This window comes from Odocoileus virginianus, unplaced genomic scaffold, assembly GCF_023699985.2.
Source record: "Odocoileus virginianus isolate 20LAN1187 ecotype Illinois unplaced genomic scaffold, Ovbor_1.2 Unplaced_Scaffold_5, whole genome shotgun sequence".
Classification (NCBI taxonomy): Eukaryota; Metazoa; Chordata; class Mammalia; order Artiodactyla; family Cervidae; genus Odocoileus; species Odocoileus virginianus.
The window spans coordinates 936,844-962,805 of record NW_027224267.1 but is presented as its reverse complement, the minus strand read 5'-3'; the positions used below and the strand labels follow the sequence as shown (position 1 = coordinate 962,805).

The 25,962-nt window shown below is 59.2% G+C and overlaps 1 protein-coding gene across 3 annotated transcripts in view; it reads right to left on the bottom strand.

Annotated features, from left to right (window-relative positions):
* Nucleotides 1-13,944: 13,944 nt before the first annotated feature.
* Nucleotides 13,945-25,962, bottom strand: part of ACOX3 (acyl-CoA oxidase 3, pristanoyl) — a 50,431-nt gene continuing 38,413 nt past the window's right edge. Inside the window, exons 15-19 of one of the 3 annotated variants that reach the window (XR_011485979.1) lie at nt 21,493-21,667; nt 19,957-20,024; nt 17,478-17,564; nt 15,042-15,649; nt 14,542-14,630 (exon numbers count right to left, since the gene is read on the bottom strand). Coding sequence is in view for 2 of the 3 variants with exons in the window: in XM_070462445.1 (XP_070318546.1) it covers nt 14,511-14,630; nt 17,478-17,564; nt 19,957-20,024; nt 21,493-21,667 (450 nt within the window). In the remaining variant the exon portion in view is untranslated. Of the gene's footprint in view, nt 14,631-15,041; nt 15,703-17,477; nt 17,565-19,956; nt 20,025-21,492; nt 21,668-25,962 lie in introns of those variants that run through there. The other 2 variants (XM_070462445.1, XM_070462446.1) reach the window with 2 other exon arrangements.

The following is a 25,962-nucleotide window of genomic DNA, read 5'->3' as shown; positions in this document are numbered from 1 at the left end:
TGGAGAGACTCTTGAGGCCACGGGCCCGGCCAGCCCTGGATCCCCCCGCCCCCAACTCCCGTGGGCCTGGGCACAGGGCTACCCGGGAGGGCTGGCCCGCTGCCACGCCAGGCAGGGTGACAGCCCTGCCCCAGCAGGCCTCAGACGCTGGCCTCTAAGACAAGGGTCTCCCTCCAGGCAGAGCAGCTCCATGTGCCTCCCACGCTCTTGGGAGCCCAGCTCAACCTGGCCGGGCTTAGCCCAGGTCCGAGTCCTCAGCTGCCCTACCCGGGGCTCCACCCTGAACATCTGCTGGGCCTAGGGCCACCCTGCATGCCCCCAGAGTCCCAGACAGCACCGTGCACCCCGCCGTGACCCTGCACAGTGGCGGCCGGTCACCACCTCCTGGACGTGTCCTAGGAGCCAGGCCCACTCTCTCCCCAGTCCTCACAGAAACCCTGCTGGGTAAGCGGTGCCGCCCATTTTACAGGTGTGGCAACTGAGGCACCATCAGTTTGTGTCACTTGCCTGCACCCCAGAGTGGGGGTCAGCACCTCTGACGCTGGCGCACAAGTTCTCTCCCCTCCGGTGTGTGGGTCCAGCCTAGACAAGGGGTGAGATTCAGGGAACAGTGCAGGCCTGGGAACAGAGGCTGGCACTGCAGGCTGGGTTACCACATCAGTGCTGCCCAGAGAGGTTGAGGGTGGGGCCCCCACCTCCTCCACCCTCCACTCGCTGCCCTCCTACGCCCAGGGCAGGAAGGAGGGTCCCCATGTGCCTCAGAGGTGAAGCAGAGCCTCCCTGGGCGGGGAAGGAGGCAGGCGGTGCTCCAGAGAGGGTCGAAGCGGAGCTGGCCAAGGGGGTGGTGAGTGTCCTGGGATGGCTGGTGCTGGGTGGTGGGGGGACAAGGTGGAGGGTGGGGGCTCCACAGACTGCCATGAAGGGCCCTGCACGCCAGTCCAAGGACCTGCCACCTGACCCGGAGGGGTGGGGAGCGGAAAGAGGCCCCTGCCTCAGGCCCAGGTGATGAGTGCTGCTGGGGAGGGCTGTGGGTGGGAGTGGAGATGGGCCTTCTGAGGGAAGGGGCCCCCCAGGGCCTTGTCAGAACCAGGTCCTAGGGGCCGGCAGTGAGCCCGGGATGTCTTGCTGGGGGTTCCCATGGCCGTGCCCTTCCCTGGAGGGAGACCTGGGGAACAGAGGGGTAAGCTGACCACAGTCATCGGGGTGGTGAGACGCAGACCCCAGCTCCTGGCCTGCCCGGAGCTCTCTGCGTCCAGCCTATCTCCCCCGAATCCTGGCCACGCCATGGGAATGAGGGTCAGTCACTGGAGAGTGCGGAATAAAACCTGCATTCAGTGTGGATCCTCTGAGCCAAGAAACAGCAAGTTAAAGCCATGGCGGCGGGGGCGGGTTCTCTTCCCGTCTATTACGGTTAAATGCCCCAAAGCAGTGTCGCCCGTGCTGGGGAGTGAGCTGGCAGCCGCATCCCCGAGCCTGCCTGTTGACTTTACGGACTGGGGTAGCGGGTGTGAAAAGCAAAGCCGTACGGGCCATGAAAATATCAAGAGTGTGCGCCAACCGCAACCCAGACCTCCCACTCTGGGAGGGCACCCTAAAGAAATAATCCCAAACACACAGCAGAGGACACGCACACAGCCTTGTCCACCCCGGTCTGGGCCGCCAGCAGTAGCAGGAACCAGGAAACAGCCTCCTGTCCAACCGCAGGGAAATGGCAATGGCGACTATGGCCCGCCTCGCTGGACGGAACACCACACAGCTCTTTAAAAAGACGGATGTGGGTGCTGCATGGTGCCATGGGGAATACTGAGTATTGAATATTTACAGAGGAAATGAGGAAAAAATCAGGTGAGCCCAGGAGCATAACTATGTTCAGAAAACTCACTGCGGGTAAAGGTGTGGAGTGGAATGTCCCATGATGACGGGTTTGCTGTTTGGAGGTGAGTGACTGGGGCTCCAGGCGACTCTTCCTTGAGCTGAAAATGTTATGCAATGTGTTTATATTGTTTTTCTGATTTTAAAATCCCTAAGTGGAGAGATGATGTCAGCTGGAAGGCTCAAGATGGAGCTTTGAGTTCACACTCACTTCCCAGCTACAGCTAGACACAGGAGATACAGGTTTGATCCCTGGGTTGGGAAGATCCCCTGGAGGAGGGCATGGCAACCCACTCCAGTATTCTTGCCTGGAGAATCCCACGGACAGAGGAGCCTGGTGGGCTGCAGTCCATGGGGTCGCAGAGTTGGACACGACTGAAGTGACTGAACACGCACATATAGTCCATGCGGAAGTTGGTGTGCAGAAGGCGAGGTGAGGTCCGCCAAGCCCAGGTGACCCCTGCTGGACCAGGAGCTGTGAGGGCTCCAGGGGGATCTGACTCTGAGGCAGAGACAGGGTCAGGGGGGCAGACTAGGAGACAGCCTCCGAGGTGGAGATGAGCACTCCCAGGAACCTGCTCTCCACAACCTGGAACCGTGCACTTCCCGGATACTGATGAAGCTAGAGACCCCCTCCTCCCCCAGCCCATCTCCACAAGCTGGGTTCTCCAGGGACGAAAGTCTACACCTTGAAATCCTTAAGGAAAGTGGGCTGAGTACCCCAGTACAGATACTGTCAGCCCGGATGGAAGAGCATGATGGGCCGTGGAACAGAACCGCTGCAGAGACCAGGAGGCGGACAAGCGCTCCACACGAGGAGGTGTCCCAACGTCCCATCATGGAGACGCGCCACCCCCGCCCCCCTCCCTGGGGCCACCAGGGAATGCAGACTGGACCCCCAGCCAGCCGCTCCTCTGGACCACCAGGGGGGTTGGAGTGCAAGGATGGGGCTGCATGTGGGTGAGGCTTTGGGAGCAGAAATCAGTTCAGCCACGCTGTAGACCGTCCGGTAGGATCGCCTGCAGACGCTGGTCCCCTCGGTGAACATCCAGCAGGCACGGGACATGTTCAGAGCAGCTCTGCTCACAATGGCCCCAAGGTGGACACAGCCCAGATGCCCATCATCGGGAACGCAGACCAACCACATGATAACCACGTGATGGAAAACCACACAGCGAGAGGACAAGCCATCCGCAACCAGGCACATCAGCAGGTGATGCCCTCAAATGCAGCACTGGGCAGAGGGGGCCGGACACCAGGTACACCCCGTGTTTCCATTCCCATCAAGTGGAGGCAGGCAAGCTCCATCTGAGCTGAGTGGTCCTGGGGCCCCCGGAGCAAAGGACCAGGCTGAAGTTCATCTCCTCACGTCCTGGAGGCTGCAGGTCTGAGACGCGGGCAGGGCTGTTCCTTCCGAGGCCTCTCTCTTCGGCCTGAAGACGGCCACCTTCTCCCCGTGTGTTCACGGCTTGTCCCTCAGTCCATGCCTATGAGCACATCTCTCCTTGAAAGGACACCGGCCACACTGGACGAAGGCCCACCCTCAGGACCTCGTTTTACCTCTTTGGAGGCCCTAACTCCAATTGCCAGGCACACTCCGAGGTACTGGGGTGGGGGCTGAATTTGGGAACACCATCCAGCCCGTAACACATGGCCGCCCCTAGCTGCAAGGGAGGCTGGGAAAGCAGGCCGGTCAGGCCCAGCCACACAGAGAAGGAAATGGCTGCAGACCAGATGCACGCGAGTCTGCTGCCCCGCCCCGCCCCGAGGCTGGCGAAGGGGACATGGGAAGCAGGAAGGGCACAGAGGGCCCCCCCCCGGTGTGTCCGTGTGACCCTCCACCCCCAAGGCTGACTGCTGACTTGTTTGGGCTCAGTTTCCTGCCGCTGTTTCAGCTGGACAATAGGCACGTGCTCTGCCACGACGGGATGTCTGCACAAAGGTAGCAGGTTGGGAAAGGCCATCGCTTCCTCCAGGCCAGGGCTTCTGGAGCTCTGCTGACACCGACAGTGCCCCTGGCGTGTGCCTAGCATGGCGGTGGGGCTGGGAACACAGAGGAGGGTCCCTCGGAGTGACATTCCTGCAGATCCACTGTCCAGAGGGCAGAGGGAAGGGTGTCCCGGGCAGGGGGAACAGACCGTTTGAAGCCCCAACCACCTGCAGAGGGGCTGCAGGCAGCAGCGGACAGGGCTGGAAGCTCAGGTGTGGGCCGGCAGGCAGGGCAAGCCCTGGGGAGGCAGGAGTCGGTGGGGGGCCATGGGGAGGGAGGGTCTGAGGCTGACACCAGGGACACTGGGCAAGAACCACGAGCGGCTGCAGTGAGAAGGGAGGCAGGGAGGACATACCCGGAGGACACGCCACTTACTTGAGTGGCGTCAGTGGACACACAGTCATTGTCGCTTATATTTTTAAAAATTGCCTTAAGAGCCCCCAGCTTGCCAGCCCAGCAGGGCAATAGAGCTCCCCCCCTCACCCTGACAGTCCCCATCCTGCCTGGGGCCCTCAGTCTGCTTCTGCAGGCTTTGCTGGTGGGGGACACACCTGTCCACTCACCATGGTCGTCCATTCTCCTCGTGCTGGGAGGGAGGGAGACCCAAGTCGCCTGGCTCTGCACACCACCCCTCCTCCACCCCTGCCCCGATCCTGATTCCAGACTGAGGGCCCACAGGTCTGCCCAGGGCAGTGAAGGGGGCCCAAGACAGCGGGTCTGACGGGACCCACTGCCTTGTCACGTGACCTGGGGTGAGGCTCACGACCTTGCTGAGCCCACCTACCGAAATCTGGGGAAGCGGGAGATTCAACAGGTCACGTAACTGAGGGGCCTGGCCCAGCCTCGGGGTGCAGTATACAGTGGGCGCTCACCAAGGGGCAGACTGACTCCTGCAGCTCAACTGTGGACAGTGAGCTCGGGGGGCCCGAGTGGTTAACGTGCCGCCTGGTGAGAGGCAGGGAGTTTGCCAAAGGAGTGCTGTCAGAGTTCACCAGGGGCTTTTTGTCCCAAGACGCTCTCCCGCGGGCGTGGGCCATCTCAGAAGCCCGCCTGCCTCCCAGGCTTGGGCCTGACTCACAGGCAGGCTGATTAACTGGACAGTCATGGCCTCACAGGGCGGCTCCGCACAACGCCCAGGCTCGGTGATAAGGGACGGACAGGCTCTCGCATCTGGGATGGATCAGCCGCCGTGGAGAGTCGGCCCTGCTTGCGGGGACAGCCGTGAGTGCCAGGACCACCGGGAGGAGGGCCTCGGAGATGAGCCGCCAGGGCATGGGTGTGAGAAGTGCGGGGGTGGGGGGGATGGGTGGGAGGGGGAGGGGGGGTGGGGGGCAGGGAGGCAGGCAGAGCCGGCCTCCCCCAGGCGCCCGAGGTCAGGGGTGCAGAGGCTGCCGGGGCTGGAGGGTGCCCGCAGCCGTGCGGGGGAGCCACGCACACAGGAGCAGCCTGCGCTGACCTGCCCGGCCAAGGGCTGCAGCGCTGCTAGGCCCGGCCACCCTGCTGGGGGCACTTGGACTGCTCTGCGTCCCAGATTTTGTCCCCACAGCGCCCGAGAGCATGCATGAGGCTGCAGCAAAGAGCACCGGGGTGGCCAGCCCTCCCTCTGCTGGGCGGTTCTGAGCACAGTGACCAGCCAGCATCCCCACGTACTCGCCTGTGCAGAGATCACACAGCAAAGGATTATTGCATGCTAAGTCGCTTCAGTCTTGTCTGACTCTTTGCGACCCTATGGGTTGTAGCCCGCCAGGCTCCTCCGTCCATGGGATTTTCCAGGCCAGAACACTGGAGTGGGTAGCTGTTCCCTTCTCCAGGGGATCTTCCCAACCCAGGGATTGAACCTGCGTCTCTTATGTCTCCTGCATTGGCAGGCAAGTTTTTTACCACTGTGCCACCTGGGAAGCCCAAAATGCTTAGTAAAGTGAAAGTCGTGTCTGACTCTTTGCAACCCCATGGACTGTACAGTCCATGGAATTCTCCAGGTCAGAATACTGGAGTGGGTAGCCATTCTCTTCTCCAGGGGATCTTCCCAACCCAGGGATTGAACCTGGGTTTCCCCCATTGCAGGCGGAGTCTTTACCAGCTGACCTACAAACAAAGACCAAAATAATGCTTAGTAGGTGTTTGTTAAATAAACGGTTGGTGGTACAAGAGGCGGGGCTGAGTGGTGAGGGCAGGGCTTGGAGTGGGGCGAGTTTTTCATGGAAGTGGGGCAGGGCTGAGTGGCTTGGGGGCGGGGCCGGCTGGTTGTGGGCAGGGCTGGATGGAGGTGGGGGTGGGCCTGGGTGAATTGGGGGCGGGGCTGGGCGGGCTGGGCGGAGCCAGCTGGTTGTGGGCGGGGCTGGATGGAGGTGGGGTGGGCCTGGGTGACTTGGGGGCGGGGCGGGGCGGGGCCAGCTGGTTGTGGGCGGGGCTGGGTGGAGTTGGACGAAGGTGGGGGCTGGCGGATGCAGCGCCGGTCCTTTCCATGCCTCTCAGTTCATTCAGTTGCTCAGTCATGTCCGACTCTTTGTAACCCCATGAACTGCAGCACGCCAGGCCTCCCTGTCCATCACCAATGCCCGGAGTTTACCCAAACTCATGCACATTGAGTCGGTGATGCCATCAACCATCTCACTCTCTGTCGTCCCCTTCTCCTCCTACCTTCAATCTTTCCCAGCATCAGGGTCTTTTCCAATGAGTCAGTTCTTCAAATCAGGTGGCCAGCGTATTGGAGTTTCAGCTTCAGCTGAATGAATATTCAAGACTGATTTCCTTCAGGATGGACTTGTTGGATCTCCTTGAGGTTCAAGGGACTCTCAAGAGTCTTCTCCAACACCACAGTTCAAAAGCATCAATTCTTCAGTGTTCAGCTTTCTTTATAATCCAGCTCTCACATCTCTACATGACCACTGGAAAAACCATAGCCTTGACTAGGTGGACCTTTGTTGGCAAAGTAATGTCTCTGCTTTTCAATATGCTGTCTAGGTTGGTCATAACTTTCCTTCCAAGGAGTAAGCGTCTTTTAATTTCATGGCTGCAGTCACCATCTGCAGTGATTTTCATGCCTCTCACACAGAGCTTATCACCCTGGAGTTTTCGAGGTTGCCTCAGGGAAGTGTGGCACCTGGTCCAAGGCTGAGGGCTGTTGAGACCCCTGTGGCCCTGGAGCACAGTAGAGAGAGGAAATCTCTCCCCTGTGGCCAGACCACGGGGGGCGCTTCTGCAGCCTGGCTGTGGGAAGACATGGAGCAAACACAGACCAGACAGTGTCTGAGGCCGGCAGCTGGGCATGCCGCCCGCACCTGCTTCCCTCCCGTCCCCACAAAGGGCCCTGTGTCCCCCTGGCTGGACCCGTGTCACAGCTCTGAGCATTGTTGGCTCCAGTACCTGTGGCCCCTGAGGGGTGGGGCGGCCCCGTCCGCAGAGTGGTCACCGCCTTTGAGGCTGCACGTGGAGAGGTGAGTGAGGCTCCTGCAGACGTGCCAGCAAGCCCGCAGCCCTCACCCTCCTCAGGACACCCCTGGGGGGCAGGGCGCCTTCCTGGAACAGCCCACCCTCTCTGGGAGGAAGCCTCAGTTCAGTTCAGTCGCTCAGTCGTGTCCGACTCTTTGCGACTCCATGGACTGCAGCTTGCCAGGCCTCCCTGTCCAACACTAATTCCCAGAGTTTGCTCAAACTCATGTCCATCTCATCAGTGATGTCATCCCTGGCCCCCAACCTGGGCTCCGGGCGAGACTCTCCTGACCTCGGGCCTGGAACACTCCTTGGGGGCTGGCCAAATGCTCCTGGTTCCTTGTGGTCCTGGGGAAGATCGTCATCACAGTCTCTCGTCCTTTCCACTCCTAACACCCACCCAACCCAGCGCTCTGGACAGAACCTCCACACTGGTCCTGAGGCCCCTGCTATCTCCATCGCCTGGAGAGGGAGGAGAAAGGAAACTTCTGGAAAGACAATTTCACAGCAGACCACCCAGACAGAACACCAGGAGGCCGGTTTCCTCTCTCACATCCTTTTTAGCACACGGGCAGCGGGCCTGCGGCCTCCTTCGACCCCACAAACATTAGCCTTCAAGGGAGGTGCTCAGTCCCCAGCCAGGAACCTCCCCCCCAACCCCACAGCCCCAGTAGGGGCTGTGGAAGCACCTGGGGCTGCAGGCAGGTCACCTGAGCTCTCAAGGAGCCACGTCCTCACCCGGAAAGTGGGGACAATCCCACCCCTGGAATCGGGTGGCTGTGGTTTCTCCCCAGAGGCAGCCCAGCACGCTGTGGACCAGAGGACCTGAGTCTGCACCCCTGGCCCTGACCGTGGACTGCTGACCCCAGAGCCCACTTCCTCGCTCTGGCCACCATGCCCACCCCCGGCTGTAGGCAGGGGGATGCTGGCTGAAGGTCGGGCACCACCTGGACTCAATCCCCAAGCTAGGCTCACACACACCTCGTCCCGGCTCTGCTTTCAACGTCCCCATTGGCCAGCATCCACACACCCGGGAATTCCCTGGACACGCATCGTCCCTGTCCCCTCAGCCTCTTCCCTCCGGGCAGCAGTAACAGAAGTGGAAAATTGAACACTCCGGGTGCAGAGTGCCCGCTGTCAGAAGGACCTTGTTGGGCCAGCCACCCAACCACCCTCTGAAACGGGTGGAACCACCTGGCCGCTGGCTGGGCTCACAGACATCGCATGGGAATGGGTCCTGTGTGTTAGCTTGCCTGGGCTTCCAAACCACAGAGACTGACTTCCCACAGCCCTGGAGGCGGGAAGTCCAAGATCAAAGGGAGGGTGTCTTCCGAGGCCTCTCTCTTGGTGTGTAGACAGCTGTCTTCTCCCCGGTCCTCATGTGGTCAACCCTCTGTGTGTGTCTGTGTCCTGATTCCCTCTTTTCACGAGGACGGTGGTCTGATTAGGACCCACGTGCATGACCTCATTTTACCTTAATCACCTCGGTAAAGGCTCATCTCCAAGTACGGTCACATCTGAGTGCTGGGGTGGGGCTCTGGTGCATGGATTTGAGGGAGGGGTGCACAATTCAGGCCTAACACCTTGTGTGGTCATTATTTTAGGGAAGTGAAAGTGAAAGTGTTAGTCGCTCACTGGTATCTGACTCTTTGCGACCCCATGGGCTGTAGCCCGACAGGCTCCTCTGTCCATGGGCTTCTCCAGGCAAGAATACTGGAGTGGGCTGCCATTCCCTTCTCCAGGGGATCTTCCCAACCCAGGGATCGAACTCAGGTGTCCCACATTGAGGTGGATTAGTTACCATCTGAGCTACCAGGGAAGCCCAACTTCAGGGAAAAAGAAAAGTGTTAGTCGCTCAGTCGTGTCCAACTCTTTTTGACCCCATGGACTGTAGCCCGCCAGGCTCCTCTGTCCACGGAATTCTCCAGGCAAGAATACTGGAGTGGGTTGCCATTTCCTTCTCCAGGGGATCTTCCCAACCCAAGGATTGAACCCGGGTCTCCCGCATTGCAGGTGGATTCTTTACTGTCTGAACCACCAGGGAAGCCCTACTCTAGGGAAGGAGGACATCAAATCCGAGACACAGGAGCAGTCTGGCCACAAGGGAGCCCCGGGACCCCAAGTCCTCCTTGCCGAGCACCCCCTCTTCAAAGGACCCCGAGGCTGCTTCTCCCCACGGGCCGCCGCTCCCACACTGACTCCCTCCTGCATTTCCCCTCCTCTAAGTTCCCGTGCAAAGCCTGCATCCGCTCCCTGAATGACCAGGGCTGGGCATGACCATCGCTGCTTCCCTGGCCAAGATCAGAGCTCATGTTCACGAGGCCCGTACCCAGTGTTCTGTCGTGAGAGGCATGATTTTCTACATGGGAGTGGAAGTGCACACCCTGAGAAAAATCCTCAGTTACTGAGGCTGACAAGCGAGGAGCAGCTCTGGAAACAGCATCTGTTCATTTAACAGGGCCGGAGGGGAACAGCGGCTTTGGCTTTTCTTTTCCTTGTGATGATTTTTGAAGAGTTTCCACCGCAAGGATATTACAAGGTGAAAAATGGGCTTTTCCCTGGCGAGAGGGCTCCACCATGCCATACTGCACTCCAGCATTGCTCTCAGGTGGTTTGCACACCCTGCCTGCTGTAGGCAGGATGCTTTGGTCCTCAGTGTGAGGGACGTGTCCACTCCTCCACTCATCTCTCCCTCCACGGAGCACCTCATGGGCAGGGCCCTGTGAGGAGCTGAGCTAGGAGACCATCCCTGGTCACGGATCCAGGCAGGAGGCACCCCCACCCAGGGCAGAAACCCCTGCCTCCTGCCGTGGGTCTGGGCTGACCGGGAGCCGCAGGCAGCCAGTAGTGGAGCTGGAAAGGTGGGTGGGGGTCAGCGTGGGCTCAGAGCAACAGCACAAGCCCAGGGTGGAGACAGGATGGTTGGCCCACATCTCATCCAGGAAGGGGGAGCAGCCCCACTTGATGGAGCGACAGGGACCACAGCTGCGTGCGCCATCACTGGGTAGTGGCCCGTAGGCCCTCCTTCCTTCGGCAGCATCCAGCGCCACCCAAATCACCCTTTTATTCATTCTTTCTTCACTCATTTGTTTTTTCATGCAAGTCATTCACTCATTCATTCATCCATCTACCCACCCACCCTCCCCACACCCACCCACCTACCCATCCATCCACCCACCCACCTCCTGCCTACTCATCCATCCATCCACCCACGCACCCATCCCCCCATCCATTCATCCCCCCACTCACCCACCCACCCATCCCCCCATCCCCCCATCCATTCATCCCCCCACCCACCCACTCACTCACCTACCCACCCATCCACCCACCCAGCCATCCCCCCACTCACCCACCCACCCTCCCACCCATCCAGCCATCCAGCCATCCCCCCACTCACCCACCCACTCACCCTCCCACCCATCCCCCCAATCCATTCATCCCCCCACTCACCCACCCTCCCACCCATCCCCCATCCCCCATCCACCCTCCCACCCATCCCCCCATCCATTCATCCCCCCACTCACCCACTCATCCACCCACCCTCCCACCCATCCATTCATCCCCCCACCCACCCACTCACTCCCCTACCCATCCCCCCATCCATTCATCCCCCCACCCACCCATCCCCCCACCCACCCACTCACTCCCCTACCCATCCACCCATCCACACCTCCCTCCAGGGCTTGCCTAGCACTTCCCCTGTGTGTGGCCTTGAGCCGGGAGCTGGAAACAGATGCTTCAGACCTAGTCCCTGACCTCAAAGAGCTTCCAGGCCAGTGGGAAGACTGACTACAAAGCAGTCAGTGCTGTCCGGGGCCCAGGATGTGTGAGCAGCCGTGTGTCATGCAGTACCTTCTGGCAGATGAGGGACAGTTCAGCAGGACGAGGGACAGGCCAGCCCGGCTCAGACACCAGGTGGGAAGCGAGTCTGCTGCCAGCAGCACCCCTGGGGCCACACACAGGCCGCCGGCTGGTCAGGGGACTGGGGATGAGCCAAGGGAGGACGGAGGGAGCCAGGCTCAGAGCAGGGCCCGGCGGCCATCCTGCGGAGGGCACGCCAGGGGGGCAGCCAGCAGCGGGCAGCACAGGGAAGGGGCGAATCGTCCACAGGGCCCCTGGCCCTTGACGGCCAGCTGTTGAGGGCCCTCACACATGAAGACCACGTGCCCAGGGCCCCCCCCCGGCAGGCCCAGCTTCTGTGCAGCTCAGGGTTTGCAGAGAAGGGCTGGCCTGGAGCCCCGCGAAGCTCCTCCTATGGCCCCACTGTTCCCGGGGCAAGACCCTCCACCCAGGCCAGAGGGCTGGGGGCCGAGGCCAGAGTCGGTTCCAGGCACACACAGGCTGGGGGCACCGCTCCTGGTCAGTCTCCATCCTCCACCTTAGCTTCTTTGTAAGGCCACAGGACGGTCCCCCCCGAAAGGGTGCGGGGGCCGAGGCGCTTCAGCCAAGATGGGCCCAATCCCACAGCAGAAGCCTGGCCAGAGCTAGGGTTCCGTCAGGAGGAGGGACGGGGCAGGAAACCCACAAGGTGGTGGTCCCATCCCACCATGTGATGGGACCCAGGTCTCCTGGGTCCCGACTGAGGGCCTGGCCCAGCTCTGCCGCTCCCTGGCCTTCTGGTCCACGGCAGTGGTTCAGCCTCTCAGGGTCAGTTTTCCTGTCTATAAAATGGGCACAGTACAACTCCTCTCACACAGGGCCTTGTGAACAATGAACAAAAAGGCCTAGCAAGTGTTAAGTGCTCCTTAACCTTAAGCGGTGAGTGGTCCTTAATCTTAACCTGCCAGCCACTCGGATGCTTCTGGCGGGGGTGTGTGCACCCCTTTCCTGGGCATGAAGACTGAGGCCTGGGAAGTTAAGGAACCACACACATAATTCTACCTATGTAATTCAGTCTTTAAAAGCCAATTTTTTTTTTAAGATGATTGTTTTTTGATGTGGACTATTTTTAAAGTCTTTATTACATTTGTTATGTAGGTTGGTGAAAAAGTAGCTGCAATTTTGAACCATGAATTTTAAATCATCATAACTAGGTTCAAACACATCTTAATTAATCATTAATACGAACCATTATAATCAACATATTTTTGCCAATGAGAAGTAAGTTTTTTATTCCTGTAGCATAAAAATCTGTGCTTCAGGATTTGACGAACTCTTGGAAAGCATTTTCTGCCTCCTGCTGGTTGTGGAAGCGTTTTCCCTGCAAAAAGTTGTCAAGATGCTTGAAGAAGTGGTAGTCAGTTGGCGAGAGGTCAGGTGAATATGGCAGATGAGGCAAAACTTCGTAGCCCAATTTGTTCAACTTTTGAAGCCCTGGTTGTGCGATGTGCGGTCAGGTGTTGTCGTGGGGAAGAACTGGGCCCCTTCTGTTGACCAAGGCCGGCTGCAGGCACTGCAGTTTTTCATCAATTCGCTGAGCGTACTTCTCAGGTGTAACATTTTCGCCAGGATTCAGAAAGCTGCAGTGGATCAGACCAGCAGCAGACCACCAAACAGTGACCATGACCTTTTTTTGGTGCAAGTTTGGCTTTGGGAAGTGCTTTGGAGTTTCTTCTCGGTTCAGCCACTGAAACTGGTTGTCGCCGGTTGTATAAAATCCACTTTTCATCATATATCACAATCCAGTCAGAGAAACGGTTCATGGTTGTTGCATAGAATAAGAGAAGACAACATCTCAAAAACTGTTTTCTTGATTTGCGGTCAGTTCACCAGGCACCCACTTATTGAGCTTTTTCACCTTTCCGATTTGCTTCAAGCGCCGAATGACCATAGAGTAGCATTGAGTTGACATTGACATCAACTCATTGACACTGAGTTATCTGACAGCGTCCGGTGTAGTTGGAAGATCAGCTCCAATAAGTCAGACATGACTTAGCATCTGAACAACAGCATAATCTAACCACATTTATTTAAGAATGTATTCCAGTATCAAACAGCTGAGCTCAACAGTGCAAAACCACAGGTTACTCTTGCACCAACCTCAATACAATGTGACTTCCGTTTTATGTTTTGGTTTTTTTGGCTACGAGGCATGTGGGATCTTATCTCCCTGACCAGGGATTGAACTTGTACCCCTTGCCCAGCATTGGAAGGTGAAGTCTTAACCACTGGACCACCGGGGAAGGTCCTAAAAAAATAATTCTTTCTCAGGCCCTTCACGTGCTCAGAGGTTTTCTGGGCTCTTTTGGAAAATAAGTGCCACCTTTGTTCAGTACCAGCGTGTTCCATGGGCACCTCGGCAGGGTGGGGAGTGCAGGGGGCTGCTGATGACAGAGGTCCTGAACCTCCTGGAGATCAGAAGCTGGGGGGGAGCGGGAGACGGAGAGAGGGCCCACCCACCAGCCGTTGTCCTGACCTGGGACGAAGGAATCATGGGTGGAGGTGGCCATCAGCCTCCTCCATCAGTCCCCGCTGTCCGCAGGGCACTCGGGCCTGAGGGTGGACAGTGTGCAGAAGCGTGGGACAAACCCCACACAGGGGCAGGCAGCCTGGGAGCTCCACTTCCTAGAGAAACAAACTCGTTCAAGTAACAAAGTGACGACGTAATGCGCATACAACAGGGAGGTCAGGACGTAAGGATGACCAGATCCTCAAATCATTATGCACTTTTTTCCCCCCTTTGGAAACATTTCTTTAATGGAAACTTCTAGTTCCACATAAGAAAGTAAGAAAACTGATTTTATTTTCCTTCAAAATCTTCAGCTATGCCATTCGGGTGGTCCACAGCGCAAATTAGTAAAGTTATGATATAATTTAATGACATGAGAAAGTCAAACCAGGGTGAAAAAAGAGTCGGATTGGCATCGTTCAGGGCTTAGTGAAGCAAAGTCTTGGAAGAAATCTCAGATGAAGGCAAAAGATCACCTGGCCAGAAAAATCCCAGATTACAAGCAGTCAGCTTCATAATCAGCATATGAAAACAGAATTATGCTAAAGCTCTAATTATCCAAAAGTGTTCAGTCTCTCAGGAAGACATGATCCTATATATAAACTTTGTTTTCACCCAGCAAATCAGGATGACCCAAATCAGTCCTACCCTTTGGAGGTTACCCGTCCTGCTAGGACTCGGGGCGGCAGGCGGGGGCCAGGCCAGGATCAGCCGGTCCAGCCCTGGACTCAACAGGACAAGCCGCCAGGAAGAACTGCGGGTCTGGGGCTTCCAGAAGTGAACCTGAGGTCCAGGTCCTCATGGCTTCGCCAGATTTAGCCGGTTCGACTACAGCTTTGATTTCAAACTTCCTATGACGGGCTTGTTGACCGCGAATTCTGACCACCATGATGCCCTCTCCAGCACCTTGCTTCCCTGAAGGACGGCAGTCCAGAGGTTTTTATAGAGCTGTTAAAAAATACATGATATACACAGATGGAATAAGAAAGACTCTGAGCATGTCAATGCAACTGTGCAAAACACGAAGCGCCGTCACTTCCTGGAAGCGTCTGAAGATGATTTAAATTCAATTTGCATAAGCCCTTTCTTTGTCAGCAGAGGAAAACTGGGAAAATACAACGATCAAGGTCCCTGATGTACACGGCCCTGGTGGTTCAGACGGTAAAGCGCCTGTCTATCCACGCGGGAGACCTGGGTTCGATCCCTGGGTTGGGAAGATCCCTGAGAAGGAAATGGCAACCCACTCCAGTACTCTTGCCTAGAAAATCCCATGGACAGAGGAGCCTGGTGCAGGCTACTGTCCATGGGGTCGCAAAGAGTCGGACACGACTTAAGCGATTTCACAGAATGTACACTTACGTTGAAAACATCCTGCTTGGCCTTCTCTTTGGAAATTCTCACGGAAGGTGGATCCTGCAAGTTGACTCTGATCATCTGCTCTGAAATCTGTCCTTCTGCAGCCAGGCGGCTGGCGCGTGGTGGCACAGCCAAGCAGCAGCCTGATGGCTGGTCCTCTGGGCCCCCGGGCCTGGGCAGGCCTGGTCCCCTCTCTGCCCACCCCGCCAGACTGAGCCCCCTAGGCCGGCCAGCTGCCGCCTCCGGGCCCCCAGGCTGGACTGCTCTCATTAGTCATCCTAGAGGAAGGTCGTGAGCGTGCAGGCAGTCGCCTGACCGGTCCCTGCTCCCAGCACGGCCAGCATCCAGGCCGAGGTCCACGGAGGCAGGAAAGGAGCCAGTTTTACATCTGGCTGACGTTGACAGGTGTCACTTTCAAGAAGCTGCCCTCTCTCCGCACCTGCTAAACGTGCTCAGCGATTCCACCCACGCGTACTGCTATTCCCGGTTCCCAGGGAAACGCAGACGAGGCTCTCTCCCCGCAGGTCATAAATCCGAGGTGACACCACACAACCTGGATGCCGCGCTTCCCTTAAAGATGGCCTCGGCCTCTGACAGCTGTGTTTGTCCGTCTAAAATGGATTTCCCACCTCATAGTACCTGGTGCAGACCTTAGCCCGTAACACTGGGAGAGACACGCACCGTGTAAATCCTGCCGGGCAAGGCCCGGGGCTGCTCTGGTCTCAGTGTGGAGTCCAGGGCCCCACCTCAGGCCAGGGCAGGATGGCATGGCCTCCCCTACTCCACAGTTGCCTGCCTGCCCGCCCATGAATCAGGGCTGCCGCCTGCCCATACGGGGCTAGCGCTGCCGGGAGCCCATGTCCCAGAGGCCAGCTCCCCGCCCGTGGGCTGGTCAGCACATCCTCCTCATGCTCCTGCTGGGCCCCGGCCACACCAGAGACCAAGGTTCACACTCTCCCGCCTTCCCTCCAAACAGTCCATCTTTGCCGCCTCCCAGCTGGGCCAACTCAGGCCACCTGCCTGGTCCTCCTGGAGGCTGGGTCTCTCCCTGGCAAAGCGGCCTCCTCGAGGGAGATGCCTGGCCCAGCTCAACAGCCAGAGGATAGCCGGCCCTCCCCAGACGTGTGGTCCCTGCCTTCCTGACTCGATGGGGGGGCTCTTCTGATCTGCCCAACCCAGCGCCTGCACTTCCATCCCAACCCTGGGGGTGGCTTGGGCTGGGCAGAGGTCCAGGCATCTGCCCCCTGGACCAACGACAGTGTCTCCTGAGGACAGAAGGTTCCTGTCCCCTTGGAATGTCCCCTGGGGATAGAGAGAAGGTGCTCGTCCCCTGATGTTCAATCTCCTGGGTCAGCAAGGTAAGCCTCAGGAGAAATAGCATGATAGCCATGGGCCCTCACCACGTGACTTTAACACTGACATGCCACGTCTCCACGGAAACAGTCTCCATGGAAACATGGGGACAATCACCCACGGGTGGTGGGGAGCTGGGAGTGCTGAGCAGGCCCGCGGGCGCCATCCCGCACAGGCCTCTCCACGTGGTGGAGGTCACACCAGGCTGCCCGTGGGCTTGGAAAGGAGAATGGCGAGGCTCACACCACAGGACAAAGTGGGGGACCCACCTGCCAGGGGAAGAGGGGGGACGCTTCACCTAGAAGCTGGAGGAGGCCTCCCAGAAGAACGGCATTCCACTCAGAACGAGCAGAAGTGCTCCCGAGTAGCGGGGAGCACAGTCCACTCGGAACGAGAAGTGCTCCCGAGTAGCGGGGGGCACAGTCCACTCGGAACGAGCAGAAGTGCTCCCGAGTAGCGGGGGGCACAGGTGCAAAGGCCCTGGGGTGGCAGTGAGCCCAGTACAATAGAGAAGCAGAAGGACAGTGAGGCTGGAGTCTGGAGGGTGGGAGGAGGTGTGCGATGACCCCGCAGAACCAGGCAGAGGTCAGCCACAGGGGCGGGCGGGAGCGGGGAGGGATCTGGTACTGCTTTGGTGTGGGGGACTTTGGGGCAGCTTGAGAAGCAATCGTTCTGGAGCATGGGGAGGGGTGGGGGCAAGAGAGGAGCTCGGGCAGCCACCTGGGGGCTGCCCTGGAAGCCCAGGTAGAGGGGTGAGGGGGTCAGAAGACCCAGGAGTGGGGCGGGCCCTCAGGAGAGTGTGCAGAGACCACAGCTTTGCACAGGCCCACGCTGACCTTGGTGTTGAGGCCTCCTAAGAGAGTGGCGGGGCCACTCTGTCTCTCAGGGAAGGGCAGGCTGGGGGGCGGCTGACCCGTCCACGACCAACCCAACTTCTCCCAGCCACTCCCTCCCCGCTGGCCACGTGATACTGGAGACCACCCCCCCACCCCGCCCCGAGCCCTGTCGCCATCTCAGCTCTGCCATGACTGCCCTGGGGCCCAGAGTGCCTCCTGCCGCCCACGGGAAGAAGGCTGCTCTTCATACCTCGCCATCAGCTCTGCCAATCGGTGAGTCCAGGATGAAGTCTGGAGGGGCGATGACGTCCACCAGGGCAACAGCATCATCTTTCAGCTGTTAGAAAACAAAGTCCGTACCCTTGGCAACACCCGGCATCTCCATGGCAACCACCAAGCAACAGAGCCTGCAACCCACGAGCAATGGTAACCCCAGCAGGCGCAAGGCTCCATTCCTCAGGCGTCATCTTTTCACAGGCCTGGGTTACAGGTTCCCCAAGTGTGCGTCTGAATATTTTCACCATGTTGCTATCCACTCAAGACTTCCAACATTTTCTTTTTTTTCCAACATGGTAGGGACTGCTCGTAAAACTGATGATTCTGTGGCTCACTAACTGGCAACTGTCTTCAGAGGTTTGTCTCTGAACCCTGACTGATCGGGGCAATTACTGTTCCAACAGAGGGAAATATGTCCAGAAAAAAAAAAAAGTAAGAGTAAAAGCATTTATAAGCCCCTGGAAAAGCCATCATCCCAATGTGCTTTGGTTCACGGTAGTTTTATTACTCTCCCATCCCGTTACACAAATTATTCTACAATATGACAAGTGGAATTCATATGAGTAGACTCCTAAGAATTTTCTTGAAATGCAAAAATACATTTTTTACTTAAAATAATTGTGAAATGCCATATGCGGTATGTGTGCTTAGTCACCCAGCTGTGTCCAACGCTTTGTGACCCCGAGGACTAACAGTTCGCCAGGCTCCCCTGGCCTGTGGAATTCTCCAGACAAGAATTCTACAGTGCGTAGCCATCTCTTTCTCCAAGGGATCTTCCCGACCCAGGGATCGAACTGGGGTCTCCTGCATCGCAGGCAGATTCTTTACCGTCTGAGCTACCGGGGAAGCACAAAGATAAAACAGAGGACAGCAGGCCTGAACGGGGACTTGAACCCCGGACCCTCAGGTTAAGTCTGGTGCTCCACTGACTGAGCTATCCAGGCCCCGGGGCTGAACTGAACACAGGAGCCAGGGTGACTGAAACAAGGCCGATTAAAACAATTGTTGGGCAGAGAGTCACGAGAGGAGAGGAGCCCAGCTTCGTGGCTCAGGCGCTGCTCCACAGTCCCACACACCCTTGGCACCGAGGTCCCAGGGGGTCGGGGGTATGAGCCTGCCCTGCTTCAAGGAGAAACAATAGTAGAGCAAGGTCCTGCCCTAGACCGGGAGTTGGCCAGCGTTTCATGCAGGGGGCCCATGGGAAAGAGCCCGTCTTTGCGGGCTGTGGGGTCACTGTCTCAGCAGAGGTGAGCGTGAGACAGCGAGGACACCCCGACAGACGATGTTGCTCCAGGCCCGGGCTGGAGCAGGGAAGGAGCCCCCATCCCCCAGAGTCAGGACCAGGACTCAGATCCGCCAGGCAGCTTGGGCCCAGGTACTGCCCCTCCACCCTACCCCAGCCACCAGCTCCAAGGTCTAAGTGTCACGTTGCAGAGCAAGGGAAACGACTGCTGTTATTTTTTATAAAGGCAACTCACCCCCACAAAACACAAGAGGGAAAACCCCCCTCCTGTTTAAGTCGACATGGCCAGAGCAGACGGAATGACCCCAGAGACACCCTTACCCTGAACCCACGTAGGGAGAGAGAGGCTTGATGCCAACAAGGACATCACCCGGAGCTGCCTCAGCTCGGAAGCACAGAGAGGAGCCCAGCGGCCCCTCATCCGTCAATGGAGACACTTGTGTACATATATCTGCTGTGTACACCACAGACATACCACGGACAGAGTGCTGGGGGGCTTTGGTTCATGTCTGATCACCCAGAGCAGAGAAGCGCCTCCAACTGCACTGCTTAATCCAGCAGCCGGCACACACACTGACGGTTGAATTAAAACTAAAGATAACCCCAAATCCTCGCTCGCGCCCGCTGCGGTTCCACCACCGGCAGCCCCACATGGCCGGCGGCAACCGCACGGGAGAGCACGGCCCTGGAACCTGTCCCTCCCTGCACGAAGCTCCAGTGGACGGAGCACCAGCAGGACACGACGTGGGGCCACCTGACTCCTCTGGGTGATGAAGGCAGAAGGACGCAATAAAAAACCAAAGAAAATGCCACGAGATGATTTTAAATTGGAGGCTAACTTGAAAGGCCTGAAGCAATGGTCGAAGTCGCTGTAGAAAGCGTTAGAATGAGCTGGATGTGTAGGGGCCCCTGAGAGTGGCGCTTCCTGACCTTTCTGCCATAAGCACATTCTCTCTAGTTTTCTGGGGTGTGCCAATGGAGGCACTGCTTTGGTTCAGTGGACATGAGCTTGGGTAAACTCCGGGAGTTGGTGATGGACCGGGAGGCCTGGCATGCTGCCGTCCATGGGGTCACAAAGAGTCGGACACGACTGAGTGACTGAACTGAAAGGTGACATGCACACCAATGAATGGGAGGCCAAGGTCACCGGACAGTAACATACATGTCATCACATGTAAATCACATACGGACACAAGGGGTCACAACTCACCTGCGCACACAGGGCCAGGACTGCGCTCTCCATCGCTTTGCCCGCACGTTCACCAGACAAGTACCCACCTGGAAGCACAGTGTGGTGACTCCGGGGTCCGGGACCCTCACCCCCAAGGATCAGTCGCTCAGTCGGGCCCGACTCTTTGGGACCCCATGAATTGTAGCCCGCCAGGCTCCTCTGTCCGCGGAGTCCCCCAGCCAAGAATACTGGAGTGGGCTACCATTCCCTTCTCCAGGGGATCTTCCCGACCCAGGGATCAAACCCGGGTCTCCTGCACTGCAGACAGATTCTTTACCATCTGAGTCACTGGGGAAGCCCTTTAAACCCCCAAGTTACCCACAAATAGCGCACACATCATGAAACAGCCCATTCTGTGTGAAGACGTCTCGCTGCCTCTGTGACCACCTTTAAAGAAAGGTGAGGCTGGGCCTGGGGTCCCTGTCCTCCTCCCTGCCGGTTCACTGAGCAGGTGCTGCTTGTGGGGGGAGGGGGTCACAGCCGGGAGCTGGGGATGCTGAAGCTCAGGAAGGGCGGCCACAGGGGGCCAGGGGGTAGGAGGAGGCAGGGCTGGCGGGCTGGGGTCCACGGGAATGGACAAGACCTCAAGCAGAGCACTGGGCGGGGTGGCGAGGGCTGCAGGCTCAGAGCGGCGCCTGGGGGCACGTGGGGGTGTCTGGAGTCACCAGGCAACTGGCCGGAGAACCGCCCCCTTGGCCTTGCCTCCCACACCCACGCACACTGTGTTATGCTGTCTCACAGGCTCAAAGAGGGAGCCCCAAGTCTGCTGCAGAACTGGCTGCTGTCTGATCTTTGCCATAGAGAACAGCGCCTGCTCACTCAGAGGGTGGGCTCCTGCCTCCGCACCCCACTGCTCCCACCAGGGAGCCCTTGTATACCTTGGCTGGTAAAGAATCTGCCTGCAATTCGGGAGACCTGGGTTCGATCCCTGGGTTGGGAAGATGCCCCTGGAGAAGGAAACGCCTACCCACTCCAGTATTCCGGCCTGGAGAATTCCATGGACTGTATAGTGTATGGGGTCGCAAAGAGTTGGACACGACTGAGTGACTCAAAAAAAGGGGGGGGGGGGGCGGGCAACACTGGCCCCAAGGAGGAAAATGTGGGTTCTCTTCAAGGGGAGGGGAAAACGTACTCCTGGGACAGCACAGATACACGCCTGGGGCATGAGTAGGTACACAGGACAGCTCTAGTATTAACATGTCATGGGGATGCTTTGGGAAAACATCTAAAAAATGTTCCTTAGAAAGATAGTGAAACAAAGTTTGAAAAAAAACTCAGGTTTATCCCGTTTCCACCCATCTTCCAGGATCAGCCCTTTCATCACCTCCTCCAGGAAGCCCTCCCGGGTTGCCCGCCACGGCTCAGCCCTACGGGCACCACCCTGGTGCTGCCGTGCCCCCTGTTGGTCCCCCCCCCCGCCCCCGCCATGGCCTCTGGGCTCATCTGCTCCCCGTGATGAGCGCTCAGTAAGCCGCGCGGAAGGAGCGCCCCACGCGCCCCGGAGCGGGGTCTCACCTCGGTAGAGCAGGGCGGTGTGCTGGCTCAGGGACCACACGGCGTAGAGGGCGCTGAGCCGCCGGAGCACGGCCCGCAGCGGGGGCGGCACGCCGGGCTGGTGCGCGTGCTCGTGGAACCTGCGCACGACCGTGAGCTCCAGGAACGCCAGGGCCAAGGGCCGGCAGTGGTATACCTGCAACAGGGCGCGGCGCAAGCGTTCGGGAGGGCACACCGGGGTCTGCGCCCCGGCAGCACCCGGGCAGCGGGCACAGCCAGCCGGGGCTGGGCAGCGCCTCCGGGGAAAGGCCGGCAGGGACGCGAGCCCGCCTGCAGCCGCTGCTCTGGGCCTCGGGCCCAGCGACCGTGCTCCGCTTAGCGCCGTCTGGGGCCTCGGTGACCCCACAGCAGACACACAGCCGCCACGGGATCGCCCAGGTCATCCTGGCACTAGGGACTGGGGCGTCCCCTGGGTGGTGGGATCCCCAAAGGCACAAGGTCGGTTCTCTTGCACTGGGAACCACAGAGAAGGTTTCCCACATGCTCCCTGGACTCACCTTGAAGCAACCTCAGCCCCTCCCGGGGCCTGGCTCCGCCCGCGCCCCCCAAGTTTCTCAAGGAAACAGCCCCTCTCTCCCACTCCCATCACATCCAAAACTGAGGGAAGGGCTTCACCGGGGGGCCAGCCGGGTTGCACTCGCGTGTGAGTCCCGATGCTGGCTCGGTTTGTGGAAGCAGGAAGTCACCATGGGTCTTCTGGCCCGGGCTTTTTCTCTTTTAACCAATAGCCAACACATCTGCTGCTCATCATTAGCTTTGCTTGTCAGCTTTTCTTTCCCCATCTCTAGTTTATCAGTTTACTGGTTTTTTTTTAATTAAAACAATTACACATGCATTCCTCATTTGTTATAATGAGCATGTGTTGCTTTCGAAATTAAATAATCCAGCAAAGAGGTGACCCGGGATGGGGGTGGGAAGAGACCCCTATTCAATGTCTGCATGAATTTGCCCCAGAATTCCTTGGTGGCTCAGACAGTAAAGAGTCCACCTGCAATGCAGGAGACCTGGGTTCAATCCTTGGGTCAGGAAGACCCCCTGGAGAAGGGAATGGCTACCCACTCCAGTATTCTTGCCTGGGGAATCCATGGACAAAGGAGCCTAGTGGGCTACAGTCTATGGGGTCGCAAAGAGTTGGAAGCGACTGAAGCGACTAAGCATACACATGCATCAGCCAGAATCCACAGGGCAGGGTCCAGAATATGCTCCGGGGAGGCAGGGGGCGTGGTTGCCAAGTGGGGCACGGTTCTGAGCTCAAGGCCTCCTCTTGACTTTCAGAGCAAGCAATGGGTCCTCACTTCCGAGGCCAAGGCTCCCCCAGGGTCTGCCTGAGAACCAGGCACCCTCAGGAGGGAATTCAGGGGAGGATGTTCCCCGGCCTCATGCCAGTCTGCCTGGTCTGATCCGAAGACCCCGCTGCGCCTCTGACGCCACCAGGTCACACGGCCTGCATCCCCGCGTCCTGCCTGCAGGGCCAGCCGGGCCTTCAGAGCAGCTGCCCTCTCATGCTCGCCGTGTGGTGGTGTCCTTGACTTTGGAGGGAGAGAGACCCAGAGAGGGGGTACTCACAGGGGGGAAGCCGACGAAGCTGATAATGGAGGCGGGTGGGGAGTGCCCCCCACAACACGGGCTAGGCACTAAGCTAAGAGCCCCCCCAAAGGCATCACCTCAATCCGCCCTGGACCCCGAGGGTGAAACAAGTTCACGCCATCGGCGACTGGTGGAGACACACTCGGCGCAGGAAGGCCGGCCCCCGTGTGCGCCCTCAACCTCTCCGCGAGCGGGTGTCACTGAATGGACCCCCACCCCCCAACGTGCCCGAGAGCTGTGGGCTCCTCTCCACTTGGGGAGATTCTCCCTGCGAGTCCCAGCCCAGGACCAAGTCCAAACTCTGCCCTCCTCTGCTCGCTCCTTCTCAACCACGTGCATTTTCTAGAGTCAGTCATGGTGTGTTCGTCCTATCTTTACGTGAAGACAGCACACGGGTCAGTTTCAGCCACAGCATCGGCTGGTGCGGGCCTGGAAACGTGGCCCCACCTCTGACGTGGCCACCCTAAAAACGCATCCTGCGTCCTGCTGTGCTCTGAGTCCCCAGTGGACCAGCTCAGGGCCCGGCTCTCGGAGTCGAGGGGCCAGCTTCCGAATCCACTCGGCTTTTACGAGCGTGTGCGCACAGTGGGATGGGAGCAAGTGGCTCCCATCCCGGCCCGAGCTTCTTGGTCTGTGAAGAGGAAGCAGGAAGGAGCCGGCCTGCGGGCGCTGCCGTGAGGAGCAGCAGACGGAACCTCACGTGTCCAGCGCCTGCATCGCATCCCATGAGCTCCTCTTCCCGGTCTCAGTCCCCGGAATCAGGCCCACATGGTGGACCTGGACCGTCACAGGGACCCAGGAAGGCAGTGCGTGGAGGGCCTGGACGGTCACACGGGTCCACAGTGCGTGGAGGGCCTGGATGGTCACAGGGACCCAGGAAGGCAGTGCGTGGAGGGCGTGGACCGTCACACGGATCCACAGTGCATGGAGGGCCTGGACGGTCATAGGGACCCAGGAAGGCAGTGCGTGGAGGGCCTGGATGGCCACACGGGTCCACAGTGCTTGGAGGGCCGGGACGGTCATAGGGACCCAGGAAGGCAGTGCGTGGAGGGCGTGGACCGTCACACGGATCCACAGTGCATGGAGGGCCTGGACGGTCACAGGGACCCAGGAAGGCAGTGCGTGGAGGGCCTGGACCGTCAAACGGATCCACAGTGCATGGAGGGCCGGGACGGTCATAGGGACCCAGGAAGGCAGTGCGTGGAGGGCCTGGACCGTCACACGGATCCACAGTGCATGGAGGGCCTGGACCGTCATAGGGACCCAGGAAGGCAGTGCGTGGAGGGCGTGGACCGTCACACGGATCCACAGTGCATGGAGGGCCTGGACGGTCATAGGGACCCAGGAAGGCAGTGCGTGGAGGGCCTGGACCGTCACGCGGATCCACAGTGCATGGAGGGCCTGGACGGTCATAGGGACCCAGGAAGGCAGTGCGTGGAGGGCCTGGACGGCCACACGGGTCCACAGTGCGTGGAGGGCCGGGACGGTCATAGGGACCCAGGAAGGCAGTGCGTGGAGGGCGTGGACCGTCACACGGATCCACAGTGCATGGAGGGCCTGGACAGTCACAGGGACCCAGGAAGGCAGTGCGTGGAAGGCCTGGACCGTCAAACGGATCCACAGTGCATGGAGGGCCGGGACGGTCATAGGGACCCAGGAAGGCAGTGCGTGGAGGGCCTGGACCGTCACACGGATCCACAGTGCATGGAGGGCCTGGACGGTCATAGGGACCCAGGAAGGCAGTGCGTGGAGGGCGTGGACCGTCACACGGATCCACAGTGCATGGAGGGCCTGGACGGTCATAGGGACCCAGGAAGGCAGTGCGTGGAGGGCGTGGACCGTCACACGGATCCACAGTGCATGGAGGGCCGGGACGGTCATAGGGACCCAGGAAGGCAGTGCGTGGAGGGCCTGGACCGTCACGCGGATCCACAGTGCATGGAGGGCCGGGACGGTCATAGGGACGCAGGAAGGCAGTGCGTGGAGGGCGTGGACCGTCACGCGGATCCACAGTGCATGGAGGGCCGGGACGGTCATAGGGACCCAGGAAGGCAGTGCGTGGAGGGCCTGGACCGTCACACGGATCCACAGTGCATGGAGGGCCTGGACGGTCATAGGGACCCAGGAAGGCAGTGCGTGGAGGGCCTGGACCATCACACGGATCCACAGTGCATGGAGGGCCGGGACGGTCATAGGGACCCAGGAAGGCAGTGCGTGGAGGGCCTGGACCGTCACACGGGTCCACAGTGCGTGGAGGGCCGGGACGGTCACACGCATCCACAGTGCGTGGAGGGCTTGGACCGTCACACGGATCCACAGTGCATGGAGGGCCGGGACGGTCATAGGGACCCAGGAAGGCAGTGCGTGGAGGGCCTGGACCGTCACACGGGTCCACAGTGCGTGGAGGGCCTGGACGGTCACACGCATCCACAGTGCGTGGAGGGCTTGGACCGTCACACGCATCCACAGTGCGTGGAGGGCCTGGACCATCACAGGGACCCAGGAAGGTGGTGCGTGGAGGGCCTGGAGGGTCACAGGGACCCAGGAAGGCAGCCACACCAGGCCACGGGCACAGAGGAAGTGTCTAAAGGGAGACACGGCAGAACGGAGATTCCCGGAGCCACAGAGAGTGGACCTGCTCCCCGGCAGCTCCCCGCTCCAGACCGGAGGCCGCACTGGCTCAGGGGTTCTTGATCTCTCGACCAGGCCCAGTTAGCTCCCCCACCCCCGGGGTGCCTGGCACCGTCAGGAGATAGTCTGGGGTTGTCACAACTCAGAGGTGCTGTTGGCATCTTAGTGAGCAGAGGCCTGAGTGCTGCTGGGCCCCCCAGAGTGCACAGACAG